The sequence below is a fragment of the Talpa europaea genome (genome assembly GCF_964194135.1).
Source record: "Talpa europaea genome assembly, chromosome: 5".
Classification (NCBI taxonomy): Eukaryota; Metazoa; Chordata; class Mammalia; order Eulipotyphla; family Talpidae; genus Talpa; species Talpa europaea.
The window spans coordinates 2,728,870-2,751,231 of NC_140071.1; the positions used below are offsets into that span (position 1 = coordinate 2,728,870).

The 22,362-nt window shown below is 52.3% G+C and overlaps 1 protein-coding gene across 1 annotated transcript in view; it reads right to left on the reverse strand.

Annotated features, from left to right (window-relative positions):
* Positions 1–16,621: 16,621 nt before the first annotated feature.
* Positions 16,622–22,362, reverse strand: part of SEMA5A (semaphorin 5A) — a gene marked incomplete at both ends in the record, with an annotated part of 211,126 nt that continues 205,385 nt past the window's right edge. The window contains 4 exons of the mRNA XM_084233709.1: positions 16,622–16,741; positions 17,603–17,814; positions 19,273–19,320; positions 20,573–20,728. Coding sequence (XP_084089835.1) covers positions 16,622–16,741; positions 17,603–17,814; positions 19,273–19,320; positions 20,573–20,728 — 536 coding nt within the window. The remainder of the gene's footprint in view (positions 16,742–17,602; positions 17,815–19,272; positions 19,321–20,572; positions 20,729–22,362) is intronic.

The following is a 22,362-nucleotide window of genomic DNA, read 5'->3' on the forward strand; positions in this document are numbered from 1 at the left end:
ATTACTCACTTCTACCTCTCAAAGTCCACCAACCTCTCCACTACACAGTCCTCAGAGTCCCACATGAACTCAGCTGCCTGATCTGCCAGGGAACTGTCCCTCCAAGCACAGCTTTCTTTGACATAGGTGATAAGTTCAATTTCTTTGAGTGATGCATGGTGACTTCTTTGACAATCTAATGAAAGGATTCCATGGACTACATTTAATGTTCTCCAGTGTAGAAGTTACTTTTAAAAAATACGTGTAAAAAGTTATTGCAGGGGTTGTAGAGAACATGCCTGCAAATGTAGCCAGAACCACAAGGGCACTTCCCCAAGGGAAGACCTTTGGTTGCTTCAAAGGAAAAAATCAATAGAAAGAGAAAATTTTATTATAGATGGTTCAGAAGCACTTACCTGGGTTTTTCTTCAGAGAAAAACAATGAAAGAGACATTTCTCAGGACAATTCTAGCTTGGGGTTGGGGTATTGGGGTTTAAAGGCTGTGATTCCTGAGTCCCCCTGGATGTCTTGTCTTGCTCTGCTTTTTGCATCTATTTGAGATCTGTGGACTCAAATCTAGCTAATTTCCTTTATAGCTTTGATTGAGTTTATAGGAAAGAAAAGCAAATAGAAATCCTACCTACAAGATTGGATACCACCTGGTATCATTTTCCCAGATGACTTTTCCCTGGAATAACCACTTCATCCTGATGACAACAGACGACACCCAGACCCAACACAAACTGCATGGGTAACTCCTTTCGGCTCTCGTAGAACCAAAGGCCTCCATGACGATGACAGGAGCCTCTGCTGATAGGACAGGAGCAAGAAGTCAGGGGAAGAGTGTCCAGCTCTTCACTTGAAACGCTCCTTGAGCTTATCCCATTGAGCCTTGCACACTCACACCTTTCTCTGTAAAATGTGAAGACTCCAAAATCAGAAGAAATCACTGCATACTCAAAAGTGCATAAAATTTAATTTCTCCCATGGAGATAGAAGGATTGAGAACCAACCGCATGATGAACAAACTGAGCCCCATGAATTGCTTTTTCCTGAGTCCAAGCGGGATGGTCATGAATGTAAAACATTCCCTTAAATGTTATTCAAATTTAATTTCAGTTTTAATAATGGCCACTCTCGCCTGATCTTTAAGTGATTCATAATAACTGATTATGTGATGGGAGAACCATTGAGTCAGCTTCTCTGTATTGGCCTAAATGAAGCAATAGTAAATGCACTTAATAATTACAAATGTTTCTTTAATCTCCTAGTTAACACTCTTGCTGCTAATGAGCTGTTTTTAAATTGCATTACTCCTTAGAGAATATGCTTCAATACATTTTCTTCTTTCAAACTCTATTGTAACAATGTGCTCAGTTAGAAATAGATGAAAAGTTATTTCTAAAACCAGAGACAGGGTAGGAAGCCAGAGTTTGAATTGAAATCAAAAGATGCTACCTACTCGTGGTTTCGTGAGGTTTACTTTCATTGAGATCTGGAATCGGGATTGGTATTGAGGGTAAAAATGAGCATGATAGAGCCTTTGGGCTGCTGTCATCAAAAGACACTTTTCAGAGGAAATCAGTGAGCCACTCTATTTACACCTCCTCCAGAGGCCTGGCGTGTGCTAGCTTTATTGGGTGGCATCAGGTGCTGTATCAGGAGGAATCAGGTATCAAGCCCAGATGGATCTTTCTAACAATGTTGCAAGGTTAAAATAAAGCCAAAAGGGATGTTTTTATACCCCAAGTTTAGCAAGTTCAAGGGCGTATAACCAAATACAGACTGATGCCAACAGAGAGAACAGCTTCCAGAACATACGGAGAGAGCTGTGGCTGTCGAAAACGACTCACAGAAGAAGGGGTGACCTTCTGGTCAGCAGACAGGGCCACGGGAGTAAATATTCCAACCTCCCTCTCCACCAGCTATGATCTGCTCCTAGTTTCTCCCCTGGGGCAAGTTCACCTAGGAACTGGGGGACAAAGGACCAAATAAAACAGTCCACCTGGGCCACCCCAAGCAGCACAGCACAGCGGAAGGGGGAGCAGCCCCAGGCTGCAGAAGCTGGGGAGGCCCCAGCTGGGGAGGCTCCTGCTGCTCGTCACTTCCCGAGAGTTCTCCCCAAGGGGAGGGCAGCGAGGACATCCTTTCGTGGAGGCTGTCCTCTTTGAGAGGTCGGCCTTTGCCCCAGCCCTTCCTGCCGCCCACACGTGCTGTGTCTCTCCTGGAGGCCCTCGGAGTCCCTTGATCATGAACAGACACCATCGTCCCTCCACGGAACATGGATAACCAAAAGCACACACAGGCAATTCCGCAGGAGCACACCCCAGCTTAGCGGAGTTTATGGTTACGAGGGAACAGGACGGGGCGGGGAGGCAGACGGGGCACTGGCACAGGTGGTTTGGCAGAGGGTGAGCAGAATGTGTGCACATATGGAAGAGCAAAAATGTAACCCCCAAATTAAAATAAAACATTAGTAAAAAAAATACCTCCCAGCCCCTGGCAGGACACTTGGCATAACGCCTGTACGAGAAGCGTTTGTGGACTGAATAAGTGTGTACACCGCTGGCATCACCCAGACTTTAATATCAACTCCTACTGTGAAAGCAATCCCACTAAGCAGGGAAGGACAACTAAGGGGGAGCCCAGTTCTTACAAATCCATCAATGACACCCACCACCGTCCACTCTCCGGGTACACAAAGGCCATAATTACGTCAAGTAACTTACTGTTTTTCCTCCTGAGCTTTCATGGAGCATCCAGAACACTGCCTTTCCCTGGCATCTGTCTCTGTAATTTGTCCTTCTTCAAAGACAACAACCTCAAGAGTTGGATCCACAAAGGGGAGGTTCCAAGCTTCCTGTTTTTCCTAAATCCTGCCCTCTGCCCAGCTGTACTAGCGGTGACTCCTCCCGGCCTCTTGTCCAGACACTCCTCCCGGCCTCTTGACCGCAGGCTCACCCAGCCCATCTCTGGCCAGTTCCGGATCAAACTTAAAGATCAAGGAAGGTTTTTCCTGTAAACAAGCACGAGACTCTGAGTTGGTTACCCTCACAGCAGCTCAGTTTCTCCAGCTCAGCTGGCCCGACCGCGTCTCAGCTGAGTCCTCTCTTCCCTTCCCGAGTGAGTTTCTTCCATAGAATTCCAAACCCTCTCTCCATTAAGCTCTTACCTGAGCGTGTGTCTGATTTCTCCTCATGGCATCTGTCGGGGCAGGACTGGGCACAGAGCACGTTTTCTGACCCAGCAGACCAGGTAAAGGAGGAGTCAGAGTCCTCAGTGGTTTTTTTGCAGGTCTTTTATTGGGATTTACCAGGTACACAGCAGGCAGGGGCGCTGGGGGGCTGGCAGGCCTCCCAGCCCCCAGCAGGTCTTCACTCTGGGCTCTCCGGCCTTCTCTCGGCTTCTGCTGGCGTCCCTGTGATGCCGCCCTTAAAACCCAGAAGAATCCCATCTACCTATGCCCACACCCTTCCCCAGGTGCCCGCCATCAGGCATGCATTCAGACCGCAGGGTTCCGTCATCCATCCTAATGGCGGGAGGGCAGAAAAGCCTGACACCTTTTACCTTACCCTACAGCATCATATGGCCTTTTTGATCAAAATATTTCTTTTTTTTTTTTACAGGTTTTTTTTTTTTTTAATAGAGGCATGTTTTTATTTATTTATTTGTTTTGTTTGTTTGTTTATACATGCACTGGGTACAGTCAGAAGCGCGGGAGGGTGAGAGAATTCACCAGAGCCAGAGCGGGGAGCAGAGCAGGCAGAAGGACCGAAGCACACTGCTGAGGGGAGCAGCGGGCGGCAGGAGAGGTCTGCGCGCCATGTGGGACCCTCCTCCGGTGGCCGAGGAGCAGCTGGGGATCGAACCGGTGCCGCAGAGGCCGCGGGCAGCTTCGCAACCCAGTTCTCAACCGCTGCGCCACCGGGGAGGCCCTTGATCAAAATATTTCTTTTGAACAAATACACCGAGCAGCTCAGCCCGTTCTATCAAAGAATGTTAATTTGAAGAAGAAATAATAGCTCACACTTGTCTCAAAGCAGATCTCCTTTTTAATGAACTAATTTAGTCCTCGTTAACGACCTACGCAATAGATGCAATGCGTCACCACATTTCTGAGAAAAGAAACCGAGTATAAACAATTTATTTCCCCCACTGTCATGACCAACATTGGATTGGCCTAAGTCACCAGCAAGATGACCAGTGTGGTTTGCCCCAGGGGAGACGTGGTCAGGAAAGCCCAGCCTGCTCTGAGAGTGGAGGGTGGCGGGTGCAACTAACACTGAGGGTCGAAGAGGTGTCCGAGGCCAGTGGGCCAGGACACCACCTGGAGCAGACCCGCCTGGACTAGGTCCTGGCTTCCTAGCTAGTTAACCAGCCGACTTCAGGAAAGTTATTTTCCTCTTGGAGTTTCATTTTCTCACTTAAGTGAGAATAATCAATGGTGCCTACCCCAGTAGGCTTGATGCAAACATGAGCTCAGGTGGGTTAACGCTGAGAAACTGCACAGAGCCCACTCACGTAATCCCAGCTACCCTCTGTATGTAGCCTACTGTCTCCTTCGTTAAATGCTAAAGTGGAGCTTCAGGCAAGTCATAAAGTTTCCCAGACTTTCGTATCTTGGGAATCTACAGCATTTCTATTATACTTTATGGCATTAAAAATGAAAATCTTGGGCCTCCCTGGTGGTACAAGGGGTTAAGATGCAACCTCTGAAACTATCCATAGCCTCTGCAGCACAAGTTCGATCCCCGGCCAGGGAGCTACCCACATGGCGCAGCAGACCTCTCCTGTCTCCCCGCTGCTTCCCTCAGCAGTGTATTTCAGTGGATCTGCCTGTTCCGTTCCCCACTCCGTCTCGAGTGAGTCCTCTCACCCCCTACAGCTCTGGCCTGCACCCCAGTTCTTGTATGCATAAATAAATCAATGTGCATAAATAAATCGATCTTTTAAAAAAATAAGAAAATGAAAATCTGAGCCCAGAGGACAAAGGTCAGGACACACTTTCTAATGCTGAAAACGCGCACCTCTCCAGCAGGGGTCTCACATGAGACCCCATCTCATAAGCTTGCAGGCTGAGAGATAGAAACTGCCCCATTTTAAAGAAACTGATGTTTCTAGAGGATCAGAAACTTCAAATATTAAAGGCCACGAAGGAAGAAAAATGTGATATTTTGACAAATAACCAAAAACTTAGTGTCTTAAGCCACACGAATTTGTTACTTCACTGTTCAGGAGATCAAAAGTGTAAAACAAGCATCCTGGTGCTGAACTCCAGCGCTCGAGGCTGCGTTCCTTTGTGGAAGCTGCTGGGGACAATCGGTTCCTCACCTGGTCCAGCATCTAAGTGGTCCACAGTCCTTGGTTCATCGCCTCCTCCTCCATCATCAAAGGGCCCATGGCTGACCTGGTCTTTCTCACACAATCTCTCTTTCTTTGACTCTGTGGCCTCTCCCACCTTTCAGAACCCTTGTTCTTGTACCGGGCCATCCTGATAATCCAGGGTAATCGCCCCATCTCAAGGTCAGCTGATGAGCAAAACGGCTCCATCTGTCACCTTAATCCCATCTTGCACGCAACAGAACCCAACCCGTTCATGTGTTTTTAATATTGTTTCCTCTGTACTTATTTTCATTGTCAACCTTCTGTAGATTAAATCTCATTCTTTTTGTAACAACTCTTCTATTTTGTGTCTTATATCTGTGACTCACTGGCTAATTTCTTCAGTTTTGGTTTTAATCACTGTCTTACCATCAGTAATAGCTCATTTGCTGTTTATCTTTTCTTGAGATATTTTTCCAGTGATTATAATTGTTTTTCAGAATTTTAATGGGCTTTCTGAATATCCCTTTTCTCTGTGGCTCATTTGTGCCTTGCAGATTCTACCCTTATCCTTATCTTTCCAAACTTCTTAAATATACATATTTTCAAATCATTTTCATTTGAAATAGACCCAAACTAGAAATAACTAATGCTTATCTGATTATCTCTCCAGGAGGGATGTTCTCTTACGTGTTTATAGTCTCTCCTTACCTGATGTGGGGGCTGTTTCAGAGACACTCACTCTGCCCCCGCTGGCAGTACAAACCCTATTGTGAGAGTGTGACATTCACCAGCTTGACCCACAATACTTGAACAGCTCCAAGCAACATTCTTTCCATCAACTATATCCAAGGACAGAAATAACACAAAATAATTTTAAAAGTAAACTTCTGTAATTTTTGACAAATATAAACATTAATTTAACCAACATTTCCATCACTCCTAAGATTTCCCCCTGGCTCCCTTGAAAGTTACACCCCCCCCCATCTCTAGTTCCAGGCAGCCCTGGAGGTCACATTGTGACCTTTACCTTTTTTAGAACTTTGTATACATGAAATCATAGATCATGCAGTGTCTTCTGTGTATGTCTGGTTTGTTTTGCGAGTAAATGTCTCATGAGATTTATTTGCCCTGTTGTTGAGAAGCTCTTTATTCCTCTCCCTCCCTGCGTCTACCATAATTTGCTTATCATTTGCTTGTTGCTAGAAATTTGAGCTGTTTTCACCATCTTGCTACTGTGGATTTTGCATACAAATTTTTCATAGACATATGTTCCCGTTTCTCTTTGAATAAATATCTAGGATGGATTGGGTTTTACAGCTTTATAAGAAACTACCAAACTGCTTTCCATGGTGACTATTCCATCTTGCATTATCACCAGCTCTGAGCAGACTTTCCTTTCCTCCACATCTCACCACACATAATACTGTCAGTGGTTTTATTTTTAGCCAGTGCGGTGGGAGGCAGTGGTGTCTCAATATGACTTTCATTTTCTTTCCCGAGGTAACAAAAATGTCAATCTTTTTCTGCATGTGGTTATTTACGTCTGCATCTCGTCTTTGGTAAAGTGTGTGTTCAAATTGTCTGCTTTGTTTGTTGTTTTATGTTGAGTTGGAAACATACATTTAAAGATTCAAGTTATTTATTAGATTTTTTGGGCAAATATTTCCTCCCAGAATGTGTCTGGCTTGATTTTCCTCCTTTTAGTAGTGTTTCTCAAAACATAAGCTTTAAATTTTTATGAAGTAAACTTTTCTGTTTCAAGCTTTAAATTTTTCTGAAGTAAATTTTTCTGAAGCATTTTAGCATATTTTTCTTTCATGGGTTATGTTTCTGATGTCCTAAGAAGTCTTTGCCTAATATAAGATCATAAGAGATTTTCATCTAGTAATTTTATGATATTATCTTTCACCTACGTCATGGGTCTGATGCATTTTGAGTTAATTTTTACACATTGTGCAATGCAATTATTGTAATTTTTTTCTATATGGATTTTTGCAATTGTTCTGAATCATTTTTGAAGTAAGAGCCTTTCCTCAAAGAAGTACTTTGGCAACTTTGTTCCATAAAAGGCCTGAGATAAGGATCTATTTCTGTCCCTAAGATGATATCGTGACATGCTGCTAATGTCCTGGAAACAACCCTTTCTTGCTCCAGCAGACAAGAGAGCAAAGCCATCTGCATAGACTTGAAGCTTCTGAAGTTTCTGAAGCATCTTTGCTAAACCATTGCCTGCAGGTAAAATCAGTCTTTGCAGCACCCACTAATGCCCAAGGACTCTGGCAAAGAAGATTAAATAGGTCCCCAGCCTGGGCATCCTCACGGCGCGTTCTCTGGAAAGATTAAATCCCAGTGTGTCCTCTGCTCATGTAACATCAATAATATCTTTAGGCCAAAACACCTTAGACTCAGAAATCTTTCTGTCAAGAGCAATCGCATTTTAATGTCAATAAGTCATGATTCCCACCTAAATGAAATGATTCACATCGGGGCTTGTGGAAACAGCTCTCGTAGAGTGAATGTGTGGGGCCGCTTTTTGCGGTGAGGTCCTCATGCTGCCTAGCAAGCTCCATCTGACTCTCACTGAGACTTTGATTCCAGTTATCAATATGCTGCCACATCCCACCCTCCACTCCATAGTGCAGCTGTCCCTGAAGGGGTCATCACCCCCACGTGGATGCGTGGCAAGCTGGCAAGCGTGGGGACCCACGTCCTGAGTGCCCGCTGTCTAGCCCTGCGTCGTGGGTGGAAGCTCACATCTCCCTGGGACGTCTATAGCCTCAATTCTAATTCGCAAAATCTGTCGTTTTCATAAAGTATCGATAGTTTGAAGGACATTCGTCATTCTGGGTGGAACTTTCTGGACGATACAGTCTCAGGCATCACACATGTGCACATGTACATCCTTAGACACGGAGCATGTGCAGACGGCAGTGTGTCCTCAGTGGACTAGTTACACCATCACTGTACCCCCAGGGCCCCAGGGCCATGCAGCCCAGCTTTGCTAATAGAACCCACAAACCGCCATCATTGTCCTCTCAAACAAGATAAAAACCCTTCTCTCTAATGAAGCCATATGTGAATGGCATTGACTTGCTTTTGGCTTCAGGCTGTCAGGAGAGCTGTAGGCCGAGACGCCTGGGTCTCCCCAAAGCTCTTTCTCTCCACTGTTCATGCAGCTCATTCTTTTTTTCCTATTAACCACATTAAACTTGGCAAGGTGGGAGCATCATGACCTTCGGGGTTCCAGGGAGGATTCCAAGGCCATCTCCACCGAGACTGAGGAATATCTCAGCCTCTGCCCCACAACGGGTGACCTTCTTGTGCCCCCAAACATGGGGCTGCCAGTTACCCACGTGCCTTTTAATTGTAGCATGTTGTTGAAACTCGTTTCTGAAAAGCTTTCTTTCCAGAAAACAACCAGCTGAATGGTAAAGTTCCCGGCAATGGGTTTTAAGACAAACAGGCAGCTGGCGGCATCCTGAGTGCCCCGCGCTCCCGCAGCCCGACGTTCACACTCGGCCGTTCGCTGACGGCCAATCTGGGCCCACTCTGAACAGCAGCTCAGCCCGCCCCCGGGGGACTGTCACTGTCTCAGCACACCCGAGTCTCTCCATCCTCCCCGAGAGTCCCATCACCCTGTCACCTGCTGGTGCTGGGCGTCTGTCTCCAGGTCGAGCACTTCTCAGCCAGGCCTCCGGGGTGCTGGTTCTTCCTGAAGTGACCCTGGAGTGGGGGCTTCTGACCCGCACCAGCAGCCCTTGCCCTGGGTAACAGCACCTGGGAGGGTCTCCCCGCCCCCAGCTCTGCCTGCCGCTCTCCTGGCGTCTATGTGTCACATGGATGCTTTGTTTTAGAACAAAGGGGCTCTGCAGCTTAAAATGGGCACCAGAGCCACTGTCCATGCAGTGAAGACTTGGCACCCTCAGCCCTGGTGAGGGCACCTCCTGGTCTTCCAGCTCCGGCTGCTCCTGGCAGGTGGCTGTGCTGCAGGCCAGCTCCTTTCTGCAGCCTCACCCGACACCTCCCACCCTCCACTTCCTGCCACAGACCTTCCTCTGATCCCTTTCTGTAATTTTAGACTATGTTCATGTTTGACCTCCATCTTAAGTGGATTTTCAGTGTTTCGGTCAATTGCAAATTATGTATAAGATCATGCACACACGTGTACACAAACCCACACACTATGCAGGCGTCAGTGGATGCTGGAGCAGTCGCTCCCGCCCTGCACATGGGCTCCTGGCCTCCCCAGCTGCACACATACCAGCCACCAGGAGTCATGGAGGTCCCTGGACACTGCAGCACGTCCCCAGCGGTGCCTGGCACCGTCTCCTGTGGGAACACCACAGGGTTTCCTTGTCTCACGCTCTCTGCTGTCTCTGGGCACCTTTCCAGGAGCTCTTTGCTACCTCACAGGCACCCTGGGCTGCAGGGTCCTGGGGGGCGGCCTTGGGCCTGCAGGAGAAATGGACGGACCAGGGGGCTCACCTAGGAGCCGGCCCTGGGCCCCGCCTGGGCCTCCACCGGCTGGGATCACTGGCCGGGGCGTGGAAGGAAAAGCTCTGCTCCGCGGATTCCTAAACGGTAAGATTTATTTCAATGCTCACATACAATTGAATGAGACAAACTATTTACATAAAACATAGGTACAAAAAATATAATACAATTTATACTGTACATAATCGGAATTCTCTTCTTTTGTCCCCAAAATGTTGGCAGATAGAGAAGCGGGGGGTGGGGGAGTCTATGCGGGGAGCTGCGGTGCTGTCAGCGGGACTCGGGGCCTCTCTCCAGAGCGGAAGGGGCTTGGGCCTGGAAACCAGCGGGAGCAGCGGTGAGCACGACTTCTCACGCGCGCCAGCAGCTCACGATTCGTGTGAAGTCTTCTTCAGAGTCAGGGCTTGGACAGGTGTGAGTTGGCTCCTACTATTGGGGTAACCCCCCACTTCCATATTCCGCCCAGTGCACAGGCCATCAACCCCTGCCCCGGGCCACAGCAAGCGCCCCAAGCCCATCTTTGAAAACAGCGACAGGAAACAGACCGGACATGAGCACCTGAGACCCGGGAGCTGGTGAGCCGCGGGACCGGAGAGGGAGACACGAGGAGTCTGTGCTTTGTACCAAAACCGTGGAGGAGACTGAGCGATGGGTAAGGACAGGACAGCTGGTGATGGCCCCACGGCCCCGTGCGCAAACCCCAGCCCCGGGGTCGGGCCAACAAGGCAACTGGCCCCGCTGACCACGCAAGGCCAAGCGCTCACGCTCAGAAGCTCCGTGAAGATGGACCCCGTGCTTCTGCAAAATTCATTTTCAGGTCAGGAACTTTCTGCAAGTTTCCTGAGGGCTGAAGCCGGCTTTGACGGAGATGCAATGACAAAAACAAGGAACAATCCCAAGTAAATTTATTTTGTATCACAAAACAGCAACAGCAAATCAACACAGACGCGGCAGGTAACAGACCCGCCCACAGCCGGGTGAGCGGCTGACACAGGTTGGAGGCGCCTCCCCGGCATACAGGTGCGCAGCTGGCAGGTGAGGCGGGTTTCACAGACAAGGGGGGCCCTGGGGGAAGCGCAAGCGCGGGTCTGATTTTGGCCCAGAGTCGCGGGGAGAAGGGAGAAGCACTGCACAGACACAAGTCCATTCCCTCTCCCGGCCCGAGCTGGAGGGACGGCTTTGCGAGCTCGTGAAGCAGTTGGACAGACTCGAGGCAGAGCAGGCGCTGCTCTCCTGATGTCCGCACCTCTGTGCTGCCGCCCGCCCCGCAGCTGGCTCGCCTGCGTCTCTGGACCTGCCTGCGGGGCCGGGCGGGGGTCAGGAATAAAACCCCAAACTGTGTACAGACATGGCAAGGGCCTTCCAGCTCCAGAACAAACACCAGGGCGTCTGATGTCAACTTAAAGCAACACCAGCTTGGGACAGGGGAGTCGGGTCTCCCTTGGGCTCCAGGTGCGTCCTGGCACCTCAGCTGGGGCAGACGTCGCCTCTGCCCGTGTGTCCTGGCTGCTTCCTACACCTGAGTCAAAGACGCGTCACCACCACTCTTCAAAGTACAGCCAATCAAGCCTCTGCTTAGGGCCGGGCCCCACACATCCAGACGGTAAGCGGCGTCTCAACAAGGCACTGGCGACTTCTAATAAGAAACGAAACTGTCTGCATGTGCAGGGGGCTAGTCTGCCTCCTCCAGAGCCCAGCTTCGGCTCCCACCTGCTTTAGTTAATGCTGGAACTGCTGTGAGCTGGCACGCGAGGCGTTATTCCTCTCGTATTTGGAACATTTGGCATTGAATTGCCAAATAGCCAAGAACAGGTCACGTCTGAACCACTGGCAGGTGATTTCTGACAAAATATGAAGACATGGAATCAACTGTACTGCCCGCCTGATGAGGTTGTTTGGGGGGTGCCAGCCTGGCTTTTGTCTCCTTTTCTCCTTTTTTCTAAAAAGATTTATTCATGCATACAAGAACTGGGGTGCAGGCCAGAGATGGTGGGGGTGAGAGGACTCACCAGAGGCAGAGTGGGGAGCAGAACAGGCAGATCTACTGAAACCCACTGCTGAGGGGAGCAGCGGGGAGACAGGAGGGGTCTGCTGCGCCCTGTGGGCAGCTCCCTGGCCGGGGATGGACTCGTGCTGCAATGGCTGCGATAGCTGGATAGCGCTGACTCTAACTCCTGCGCGCCAGGGAGGCCCTCCTGTCCTTGCCTAGTTACCATCATCGTGTCCACCCAGAACCTCCCGGCTTGAATGGAAATCGCTTCCCACTCTGGTCACGAGCACTCAGCTCGATTGCTTTCTATGGCAGAGCTAATGGGACTTCTAGAAAACACCACATGTGACAGGTCTCACAGGGAGTGTGTGTAGCCTTTGCACGTGGTCTCGATGCTGCTCTATGTCCCTTCAAAGTCCGGCAGTCCCCATTTCTGCTGCTGTCGTACGAGCCAAAGCTTGGCTACGCAGCGTGTCATCCGTGAGAAAGCTTTGATCGAGCCGTCCCCAAAAAGATGCACAACGTGTCTTCATACCCACAAAAAAGGAGTGTGAGATGGTCATCTCAGAAGCCCCTGCCCACGCTGCAGCTCATCCATCACGTTCCAGTTTCCGGGAGCGCGAGGACAAAAGCAACACGTGTTCCCGTGTTTCCATCAGCGTAGCTCAAAGCCAGGCGGATCATCGGAACCCCGAGCCTCAATACTTACAGTCGCAAAAATACCTTTAATCAGTAATGGCTGGTGACTCCAGCAGGGGAGGCCGGCAGGGGAGGCCAGCTGGAGTCAGCTCCACGGCGGCCCCTGGCCTCTCGTGTTCGTCTCGGTGGACACGCGCTTGCACGTTTGGAGCCACCCCCTGGCGTTTCTCGCGTCCACATCAAGGCTCTTGGTCCCCATGGGCCCGAGGAGCAGAGGGTGCAGACGGGTCTTCTAGTGTCTCAGGACGGGTGATGGGTCACTGGCGGTATCAGACCTGGCGACGTCATGGCGACACACACCAGCAGGGAACAACGGAGGTTCCGGGGACTGCGCGTGCGGGCGCGGCCGCTGAGGCCTGCAGGCTGAGTCTGCATCCTCTTTGGAGTGGGGAGTTTGCCCACGAGTGGGCTGAAGTTACTTTTTATTTCCCGACCTCCATGGCGTTGGTGACTGGAGCCGGGGACCGAGACACAGCTGGGGTGCGGAGGGGGGCTGGGGCCCTCTGGGGGTATCTCTGCCTCTGGGCATAGGCGCCCCTGAGCCATTTTTAGGGACAAGATGCCCAACTCAACAGTGACCCGCAGGTGCCACACAAGCAAACGCCACTCGAGTGCCAGAAACACCCGGCCTGCGGAGCCCGACGGCCGTGGCGCTTCACCGCGGAACGTGGCTCAAGTGATCTTTGAAAGGTCAGGGCTCTGTTCTGAAGCAAGGAAAGGCCCCGAGGAAGTAGCAGGGTGTCCGTAGTCACACCATGGTGGCTCACGCCCAAGGACAGCCGAGTACAGACGTGCTCTGTTTTTAAAATAAAATCTTTCATCTTTTTACAGGGGAGGCTTCCTCAGCAGCCCCTGGAGACATGGGATTCCCTGTGCTGAGTCTTTGCCCAGAACTGTGACGGGGGCTGACACAATGCTCCCACGGCCTCGGGGAGAAACAGGCGCGCCCGTGGGCTGTGATGACCACGCCTGTCACCTCTTTGCAGACAAAGAAGGAACAAGGACACCCTGGCTAATACTCCCGCAGCCCGGGCACTGAGCCAAGAAGATTCTGGACCAGATCTCGACTGTGCCTGGGAGCAGGGCCCCTCCTGGCCACAGCACACACTCAGCTCCGGGTGGCCCAGCCCTCCGGACTGCCTCCCTGGGGCTTCTCTTTGGCATCCCTCTGTGAGCCCCTGGGGCCGGCCCCTGCTTCACCTGGACCCTGGGGCTGGCCCTTCCAGGCAGGGCTGTCCCATGCCCACTGCCTGTTATTCCTCCTCAGTTCCCTTAGCATCCCTGCTCTCCCCATCACACGCTCGAGGAACAGACTCTCCCCAGCAGGGACGCCCGATCTCAGCAGCATCTGCTCGCTGGGCTTCAGGAATCATCCCTGATGGGGTGGGACGCAGATGCCCCGCGGGGGCTCCAGAGCAGCCCCACAGCACAGGCCCCCAGTGTGCTGCGCAGACCTGAGTGAGCACCGTGCGTGGGACTATTCCTTCCATGGGGTGGGGCCTGGCCCGGCCCCCACAACCCACGTCATTCCAGGACAACCAGCTCTCAGCTCCGTGACAGCCATGTGGCCGGGGAGCTGCTCTGGGGATGGGGAAGCCACACGCCGTTGAGTGCAGGGGGAGTCTGGGCTCTTCCCCTTCCTGGAGGGTGTGGGTGCACCGGGAGCCCAGAGGAGGTGGCACCGCCTGGAGTGTGGACAGGGCCCCGGGCAACACCGCAGCCGTGGACGCTCGTGAGAGAGGAGCCGGTTCCTGTGAAACCAGCCAAGCGCCAACTGCACCAGAAATAATCCCAGATACTAAATGTGATCAATGTCACTTAATGTCAGGGAAGAGAGATCGCTTGAAAGCATCAGACGCTATTTGTGGGAGGGAGGGAGGAAGGGGGTCATAGCGATGCCCCTTTGAACAGCATCAGCAACAACAGACAGGGCTTCCTTGCAGGGACAAGCTCAGGCTTCTGGGAGCAGCACCAGGGAGACCCTGTCTCGTCCTGGGGGGTTGTGCCCAGTTCTGGTGTGACATGGACGAAAGATCAGCCTGGCTGTCACATAGAAAGCTTCCCATCGAGCCCAGTGACACGTTCTTGAAATATTAGAGTCTTATTTCGAGGGGAAATAAAATGACCTTTAAAGCTTAGAAAATATTGGAGAGGAGGGATTAAAGAACTAGCTAAAATGCGTTACCTGCTGAGGACATTCTTCTTACAGGGAAGTGAAGCTGCAGGGAAAATCCGATCCAGGACGCCTGGAAACCATCTAAGCTCATCTGAGTGTGGACTTCGCCTGGCAACAGAGGGCCTCACCCTTCACTGGGGTGCCCAGGATACAACAGGGGCTCCCCAGAAAGAACCACACCACATACCCCTGTGACTGCCGGGCCCTAGAGCCCACCCACCTCTTCAGTGTTAACTTGACAGCGCCCCTCTGCAGAGCTGGGCACAGGAGAACACTTCCAAGTCAGCAGTGCCCATTACTAAACACACGGCTTTCCCAACACGTCTGAAATGGTTTCTTTACGTTGGAGAGGGTCGAGATATGTCTGCTGATGGGCCTGCTGCCCTCAACACTAACACTACAGATTTCACAATCTGGAGGGACCCTCGCCGAGAAGGGTGTGTTTTACGTCCGCCAGGCCTTTATCACGACACTCAGGAGCATCAGATAGGCCGTTTCAATCTCGCTCTGAGTTTCTACGACTACCCAGCCAGCCGCTCTATGCTACGTCTCAGCTGTTTGTGAATGATCGATCCCGGCCCCTGTGCCCCCCAAACCTCTCCATCAATAGTATCAAAACACTCTGAAAGACTCTGCAGTGACCAGTGCTCAGACCCACAGGGGTCATGAAAATCTTTCCAGATCCTGGATTTCTCAAGATACATCTAGAAGCGCTGTGGTCGCCCTGCAGGGAGGCGTGGGAGGTGGGGGTGGGAGGGAAGGCGGCACTGACCGAGGGACAAAAGGCACCGAGCTAGACATCCCTGCCCAGCACCTTGGGGGCGGCAGTGCCTGCTGGGCCTGGAAGGACACGGGTGTGTCCAGCACGACTGTCCACAGTGTTAATGCTCTGGGTAGGGGCTGGTGACCCCCCTCCGTGCCGCCAGGGAGATGGCAAAGGAAATGCTGCTTTCCGTTCAATGTCCCGTCTTTCCACACTTTCCATCGCCTGGAAGATAACGTCGTTCACCACAACACGTCAGCGCTTCGACTTCATTCCCTTGTTGGCTTTGTGAATGTCCCAGATTTTTCTTTGCGGGTAGAGAAGGGGTTGAGTCTATGCCAGTGCAGAGCACATGGTTCCTGGACAGACTAGCTGTGGGCCTGCAGGTGGGCGTCCAGGCCCACAGCGTGGTCAGGAGCCCCCACACGCTGGGAAACCCTGACAGTCAGAATAAGGCTAGTTTTGCAGCAGCTGGCCCAACATGTCCTGCTCCCTCCCCGCGTCTGCGCAGCTGCCCTGCGTGCTCGGCCTCTCCGGTGACGGTGACGACGCAGCAACGGCAGCAAACCCAGGGCGACGGTCTCACCCCCCACCCATCACCTCTGCAGATGCGCGAGCCCGGCTGCTCCCCGGGCTGACCCAGGCAGGGCTCACTCCTAGTCCAAATGCACCAATTACTTTCACACGATCCAAGCCCTCTCCAGATGTGGGGGCGGGAGATGCATGATGAGCGACTGTACGATCACATCGCTACTCTTCACTTTATCAGCTAGGGGGCCTGCAGGGGGACTTGCAAATAAAGTGCCTACTTTCTTGAATTAAAACATCATGAAGATTTACGCTCAAGAGCAAGACGACGTTCATGTTTCTAGACTCCTTCCCATGGGGGGTACATTTATTAAAAGGCTCGAGAGAACGATCGGCTTGTTAGAAAAATGGACGGAACACGATAAAGAAAACTTCACACCTTGGCTGACGCAACAAGGACAGGTACTCAGACCAGATTTTCACGACGTCATAATTAGATTTTTGTTGCTTTTAGGAACGTGTACTTTGGGCAGCGATGGGACACTCGTGGCTGGAAATGCACTTGAGATGTTTCCAAACTTGAGCTGGGAAGTCTCAGCAACGGGCCGCCGGGGAGCACAGGCCTCGAGGAACCGGGAGTGACAGAAGCCGGCGGTCTCCGAGCTGCTAGTACTCGTCGTAATTATTGAGATCTGTGAAGTAGGCGTTAGAATAGGTCTTCCCAGAGAGATGTGGGTTGAAGTATTTATTTCTTTCCTCTAGGATCAGGTTGTTTTTGTTAAATGCCTGTAAAAAATAAAATAGAGGATTTGTAAACACTCAGAAGCGGTATTTCAGACAGCGAAGCTAATTAAGACTCTGTTACGCTGTCTTGGCTCTCTCCTAAGGCTGCGTTGTTTTAAAGTGCTTTCTCTCTTTGCTTCCTCAAATCTTTGCTTTATGACTAGGATGGGTGGGCCCCTTATGAGAACTAGATCTTGATAAATCAAAGCCTGCAGGAAACCTAAAACTCCAGTGATGTCAGATTAACTAACACTTTGAGTGTTGTCACATATAACTGAGTAAACATTTAAGCAGCTTTCTAATTCCCACGGATAAATGCATGGATGTGAAATTTGAAAGGACTTATTTAAGCAAATACACAAAATTTCAAATGAGTTCATTACCTACGTGTCTACTCCCTAGTTCTAACACAGATGTCCTCCCGAATCCATGGTCACCAAGGTTTCCTGCACTTGCAAACAGCCAGGTAAATATTGACAGATCAAAAGAAAGAGGGAGGGTGGAAGGCAGAGGCCAAATGTCCAGGACTGGTGTGGGAAAGGCATGGAAGGAAGGTTCTAGAAGGGTTCATTACAGACTGCAGGGCATCAGCACCCTCCAAGGCCTTCGTCTTCATAGCAGCGAGTCTGCCTGTCTTCAGTGGACACTGAGTCTATGCAAATGCACAGAAAATGTGTTTTATTTATTTTTTTAAAGGTGCCCCTCGCCTGCCCACTAACGAAAGGACACGCCATCTTTGCAAGCAAAGCTCAAGAGGCCGTGAGGAGCCCATGGCCTGTCCCGGCCCTGTGCCCATCCCCTGCGCACCGCACGCCTTGCCCCCAGCCCCCAGCCTTCTTGCACGCCTGGCTGCAGCGGCCTCACCTTGATGGCCTCCACCGAGTCGTACTTGTCCAGTTTGTTGATGTGGTTGGTTATGCTGGTGTTGAGATGAGCGGGCGCCACCGGGTGGATGACGGTGGCGTCGTGGGCCTGCTGCTGGTAGCGCTGGCAGTAGGTGTAGACGAGCAGCGTCAGGAGGCAGCCCAGGATGGAGCTGCTCAGGCCCACGGCCATCATGTGGAACAGGCTGAACTCTGCAGAGACAGCAGCGAGACGGCCTCAGTGGGCACAGGGCGCTACAGGTACCTTGGGGCACGTGGGGGGCAGAGGCAGCAGGACAGCCCTGCCGACCCCAACATGGGAGAGGCCCTGGAGCTGCCAGCAGAGCGTGAGGGCACCAAGGGGCTCCGCCTGCCCCGAGCAGCTGTCTGCACAGAGGCACAAGGGCAGATCGCGGCACAGGCCAACGGTGGCTTGTGCTGTTTCAAGAGCAGCGCGATCTGTGGTCTGTGGGCCTCCGGGGAACAGTTTTCCACGCTGCCTAACATGGAAAACAATAGTGGCTATTAAATCTCTTGAATGTGCTTGGTGTGGCTCTTTGCTTTGAAAACTGGAGTGGAGGCCGATATCCAGCCGTTCCCTGGCTGGGAGCTGCGCACAATTTGACTAAATCTTCAACTCAGCGAAAAAAGACTTCCGTGTGCGCTCCGTAAACGTGGCAAACGTTCTGCCGGTGGCCCTGTCCCCTGGTAGCCCTGTCCCCTGGTAGCCCTGCAGCGGGCCTAGTGCCCCTCCTGCAGATGCCGTATCACCAGTCACATCTAAGCACAGCAGGGTGGCCCCAGCCCCACCAGCTGCTCGGAAGCACCCCAAGGCTTGCTTTTGGGTTGTGCAGCTCGTGGAGACTCTGGTTGTGGTTCTGAGGCTGGGCCTCGGCTTTGCACCACACTCTGCTGGGTGTGGGAGGTCCTGGGAGCCCTGAGAGGACTGACTGGCCGTGAGAGAAGTTTGCAGACTCTGGCCGGCCTGGAGGAGGCAGAGACGCCCGACCCCACCCGGCCCTGGTCTCGCCCGGGACAGGCACACCCCTGACAGACTCTGCTCGAGGGCTGTGATGAGCTCCTATGAGGGGCCATTAGCCCCTCCCGCCCAGACAAGATAAAAGCAGATGGTCAAGTCCAATCTATCGTGGCCCCAAACCAGAGAGCGGGAGTGTTCAGGGTGGAGGGACGTCTGAGACACACTCCAGAGCCACAGCCAGTACTTTACGACCCACTGCAATTTTGTCTCTCCGGGAGGCTGGAGCCCCCAGGCTGGCTGCATGGGTTTGCGCTAGACACGAAAGGCTTGAATTCCGCTCTGCTTATGGAAAGTCTAATGACCTTCATAAAGGTCAGCACCTGCCAGAATCACCTGCAGGGCTTACGAAACCAGGGTGGCAGGCCCGAGCCAGAACCAGGGAGGTCCTGGTTCTGCAGATCAGGTGGTGCTGGAGAATCTGCACGGCTCCCGAGCCCCCAGGTGACGCTGGTCTAGGGACCCCCCAACCGCTGATGCTGACTCATGGCACTTACACCCCAACATACGTGATGCTGGGTGAGTTCTCAGGCTGCTTTTCCTGCCGACAGCAGAAACACACAAAACGTAGGGGAAGAGAAATGATTGGAAAACACCAGCCGTCAATCAACAGTTGGTCAGCAGGAAGAACTTACCTCCACACCTTTTTTCTTCCATGCTACTGGATCTCGCCACAGACACTTCTGGAAAAAGAAAGCCCCGGTGAGGATGTGTGAAGGCATGGAGCAGGAGGACCCTATCATGGCCACGTTTACAAAGTAGCTGATGATTCTGAATGGAGTCAAGGTTTCCAAAAGTCTGAGTCATTGTTTTAAAAATTGTATTTGTTTCATTGTTTGTTCCAAAATTCTGTCAAGGTCAAGCTGGCTGGGAAGAGGAAAGGTTCATTTATCACAGAAAGAAAATGGCTTGGGTCGGCACGAACTTCAAAGTCAGGCCAAGTACATTTATGTGCTGATTTTCCGTGACAAGGTGTCCTGTCCTGAGTCTCTGCCTCGGGCGGTCTCGCCAGTATCCCCGCACTGTGCCCGGGCCGGCGCTCCTGCCTCAGGCCTCTCCTTTCATCAGACCCACTGCCGAGCAGGACCAGCCAGCAGAGATCAAAGCACAGGGCCCTGCGCGAGGGCCCAGGAGGAAGGGCTTCTCCAGGAGCTCAGCACCCCCAGGGGTAAAACACAGTTTCACGAGTCCAAACACATGATGCTCTTCTGCATTACTTGTTCAGCCGCGAACAAGAATTACAGATGTGTCCAGGATGGAAAGGACAGTGCAGCCAGCACGCTACTGCTCTATACCCGCCCGATGGAGGCGCCCCGGCCCAGCAAGTCACTCCTCCAGCGCACCGGGGTGCCTGTGGTTGGCCGGGGTGCCTCCAGTGACCTTGTCAGCGCGAGGCTGCTGCTTTGGTCTGGACCGTGGGCCCAAGGCTCATGTGAGCAGAGGGGGTGGCACCTCGGTCTCAGCACCACACCTACCGAGAGCACGAGGGGACAGGTGGGCACTGATCCGCGACCCAGGGAGAAGCCGATGGCAGGTGGCCAGCCACTCTGCTCCAAGATGAGCGTGAAGACAGGTCCCCGTTCCCCAGTTATCCTGATGTGTGTAGGGAGAACGGCCCCGGGTCTGCGCCAGCACACACACACCTGGCGTTTACCTGACCCAATGACTGTCATCTTTGCAGCAGAGTCACCTGAGTTGCAGTCAGTAAGCTGGGGAGGGCGCCGTGCTTAGAGTCCACAAGTCAGACGTGAGTTCAGGCTTACACCCCTGCTGTCAATCTACACACTAATGGCCTTGGAAGCTTAAGCGGTGCTAGAATGGTCTTCATTTTGCCAAACCGGACCGCAGAGGACAGTGAAACCCCTATCCGTGCGTCCTTTCCCTACGAGTGGTGCTAACGGCTTTGTTCACACTGACGAACATCTCTGCCCTTACCTGGGATGAAATTGGAGTCAAATACACACGGCCGGCTCTCCGTGGCGTTTCCAGAGCACTGGCCGCCCGCAGGGAAGAGGAGGACGCACTGGCGGGCGCGGACCTGCACCCCGGAGGGGTCACACTCGGACCAGTCTGACCACGCGGACCAGCTCTCTGCAGGACAGGGCGGGGGTTAGTCCCTGAGATCAGCCGAGACACTCGTTGCCCGGGGTTCGCACTGTAAGTCCCTGTGTGAGACGGACGTGCCTCCCTGACCAGGCCAGTAACAGCGCCCACACGATGGCGGCTGAGTCGTGCTCCGCACGCGTGGAGGGATGAGGCTGCCCTTCCAAGGTGCGCAGTCAAGTCATGGGCAAGTCAATAGGATTTGAGAAGAAAACTAATAATGTGCTTAAAGTAATTTTTCTAAAACCCACATTATTTTTTTAAAAGATTTATTTTTTATTTATACAAGAGCCAGGGTACAGAGCCAGATGGGCGGGAGGGTGAGAGGATTCACCAGAGACAGAGCGGGGAGCAGAACAGGCAGACTGACTGAAACACACTGCTGAGGGGAGCCGCGGGGAGACAGGAGAGGCCTGCTCGCCATGTGGGTTGCTCCGAGGCCGGTGGGGATTGAACCAGCACTGCAGAGGCTGCGGACAGCACCACAGCGCTGCGTTAAACCACCTGCGCCACCAGGGAGGCCCCTAAAATCCACATTATTTCAAGGCTGTAAACACTCAGTGCTCAGTGAGCAAGCCAGCACACAGACTCGGGGGGGAGAGGGCTCAGAAATCATCGAATCACCTGTCTCACAGGCCATGGCTTCTCGGAGAAGGGCGCTCGGACACTGGCCTGAGAAATCCCACTGGCTCGGTGCCCACTCTGCGTTACACAGACCGGCCTGGGGGCTGCGGGGCTGCCAGCTGTGACCAGCGCCTTCTCCATATAAACCAGGTGAGCAGTGCCTGTGCCTGAACCAGGCTGCACTGGGGGAGGAGTCCTGTGAGCTACTCAGCTGCAGAGGAGGCACAGACACTTCACCCCAAAGGGAAGATGCCCCAGCACCTGTGAAACTGCCTCCAGCCCAAGAGGTGTGAAAAACTGGGAGCCACACACTCACATTTTAAGCAGGAGGTAAAAAAAATGAACCCTGCAGGTGGCGCAAGGGGTTAAGATGCAACCTATGAAGCTACCCGCAGCCACTGCAGCACAAGTTCGATGCCCGGCCAGGGAGCTACCCACATGACACAGCAGACCTCTCCTGTCTCCCCGCTGCTCCCCTCAGCAGTGTATTTCAGTCAGTCTGCCTGTTCTGCTCCCCACTCTGTCTCTGGTGAATCCTCTCACCCCCCACACCTCCTGCCTGTACCCCAGCTCTTGTATGCATAAATAAATCTTCAAAAAAAAAAATGAACTCTTGATATCACTGACAAATCAATATTAAAAATTATCTGTCAACATAAAACGATGGGTCTCGATGCGGGTTGCTTTTCCTCTTGGGTCAAGCACCGTTTCTGGAGCAGGGAGGCCCGGTGAGCCCTTGACAGCCCCTCCCCCAACCCCAGGACATATTGTGCAGGGTCAGCTCGGGAATGACAGCTGGAACCTGGTTTCCAGGCACTTTTCAGTGTAAATGGAAACTCCCAGAAAGATCCACAAAGGCAATTAAAAAAAAAAATGGGGGGGGGTGTGTTTCAATGTCAAGGTGAGACCAGGAGGAGGAGTCTCCCTTCATCCCCTGCTTGTCAGCCCAGCGGCGCCCAAGCACGAGAGGTAACGGCCCTGCTTGGGGCCTCCTGGCC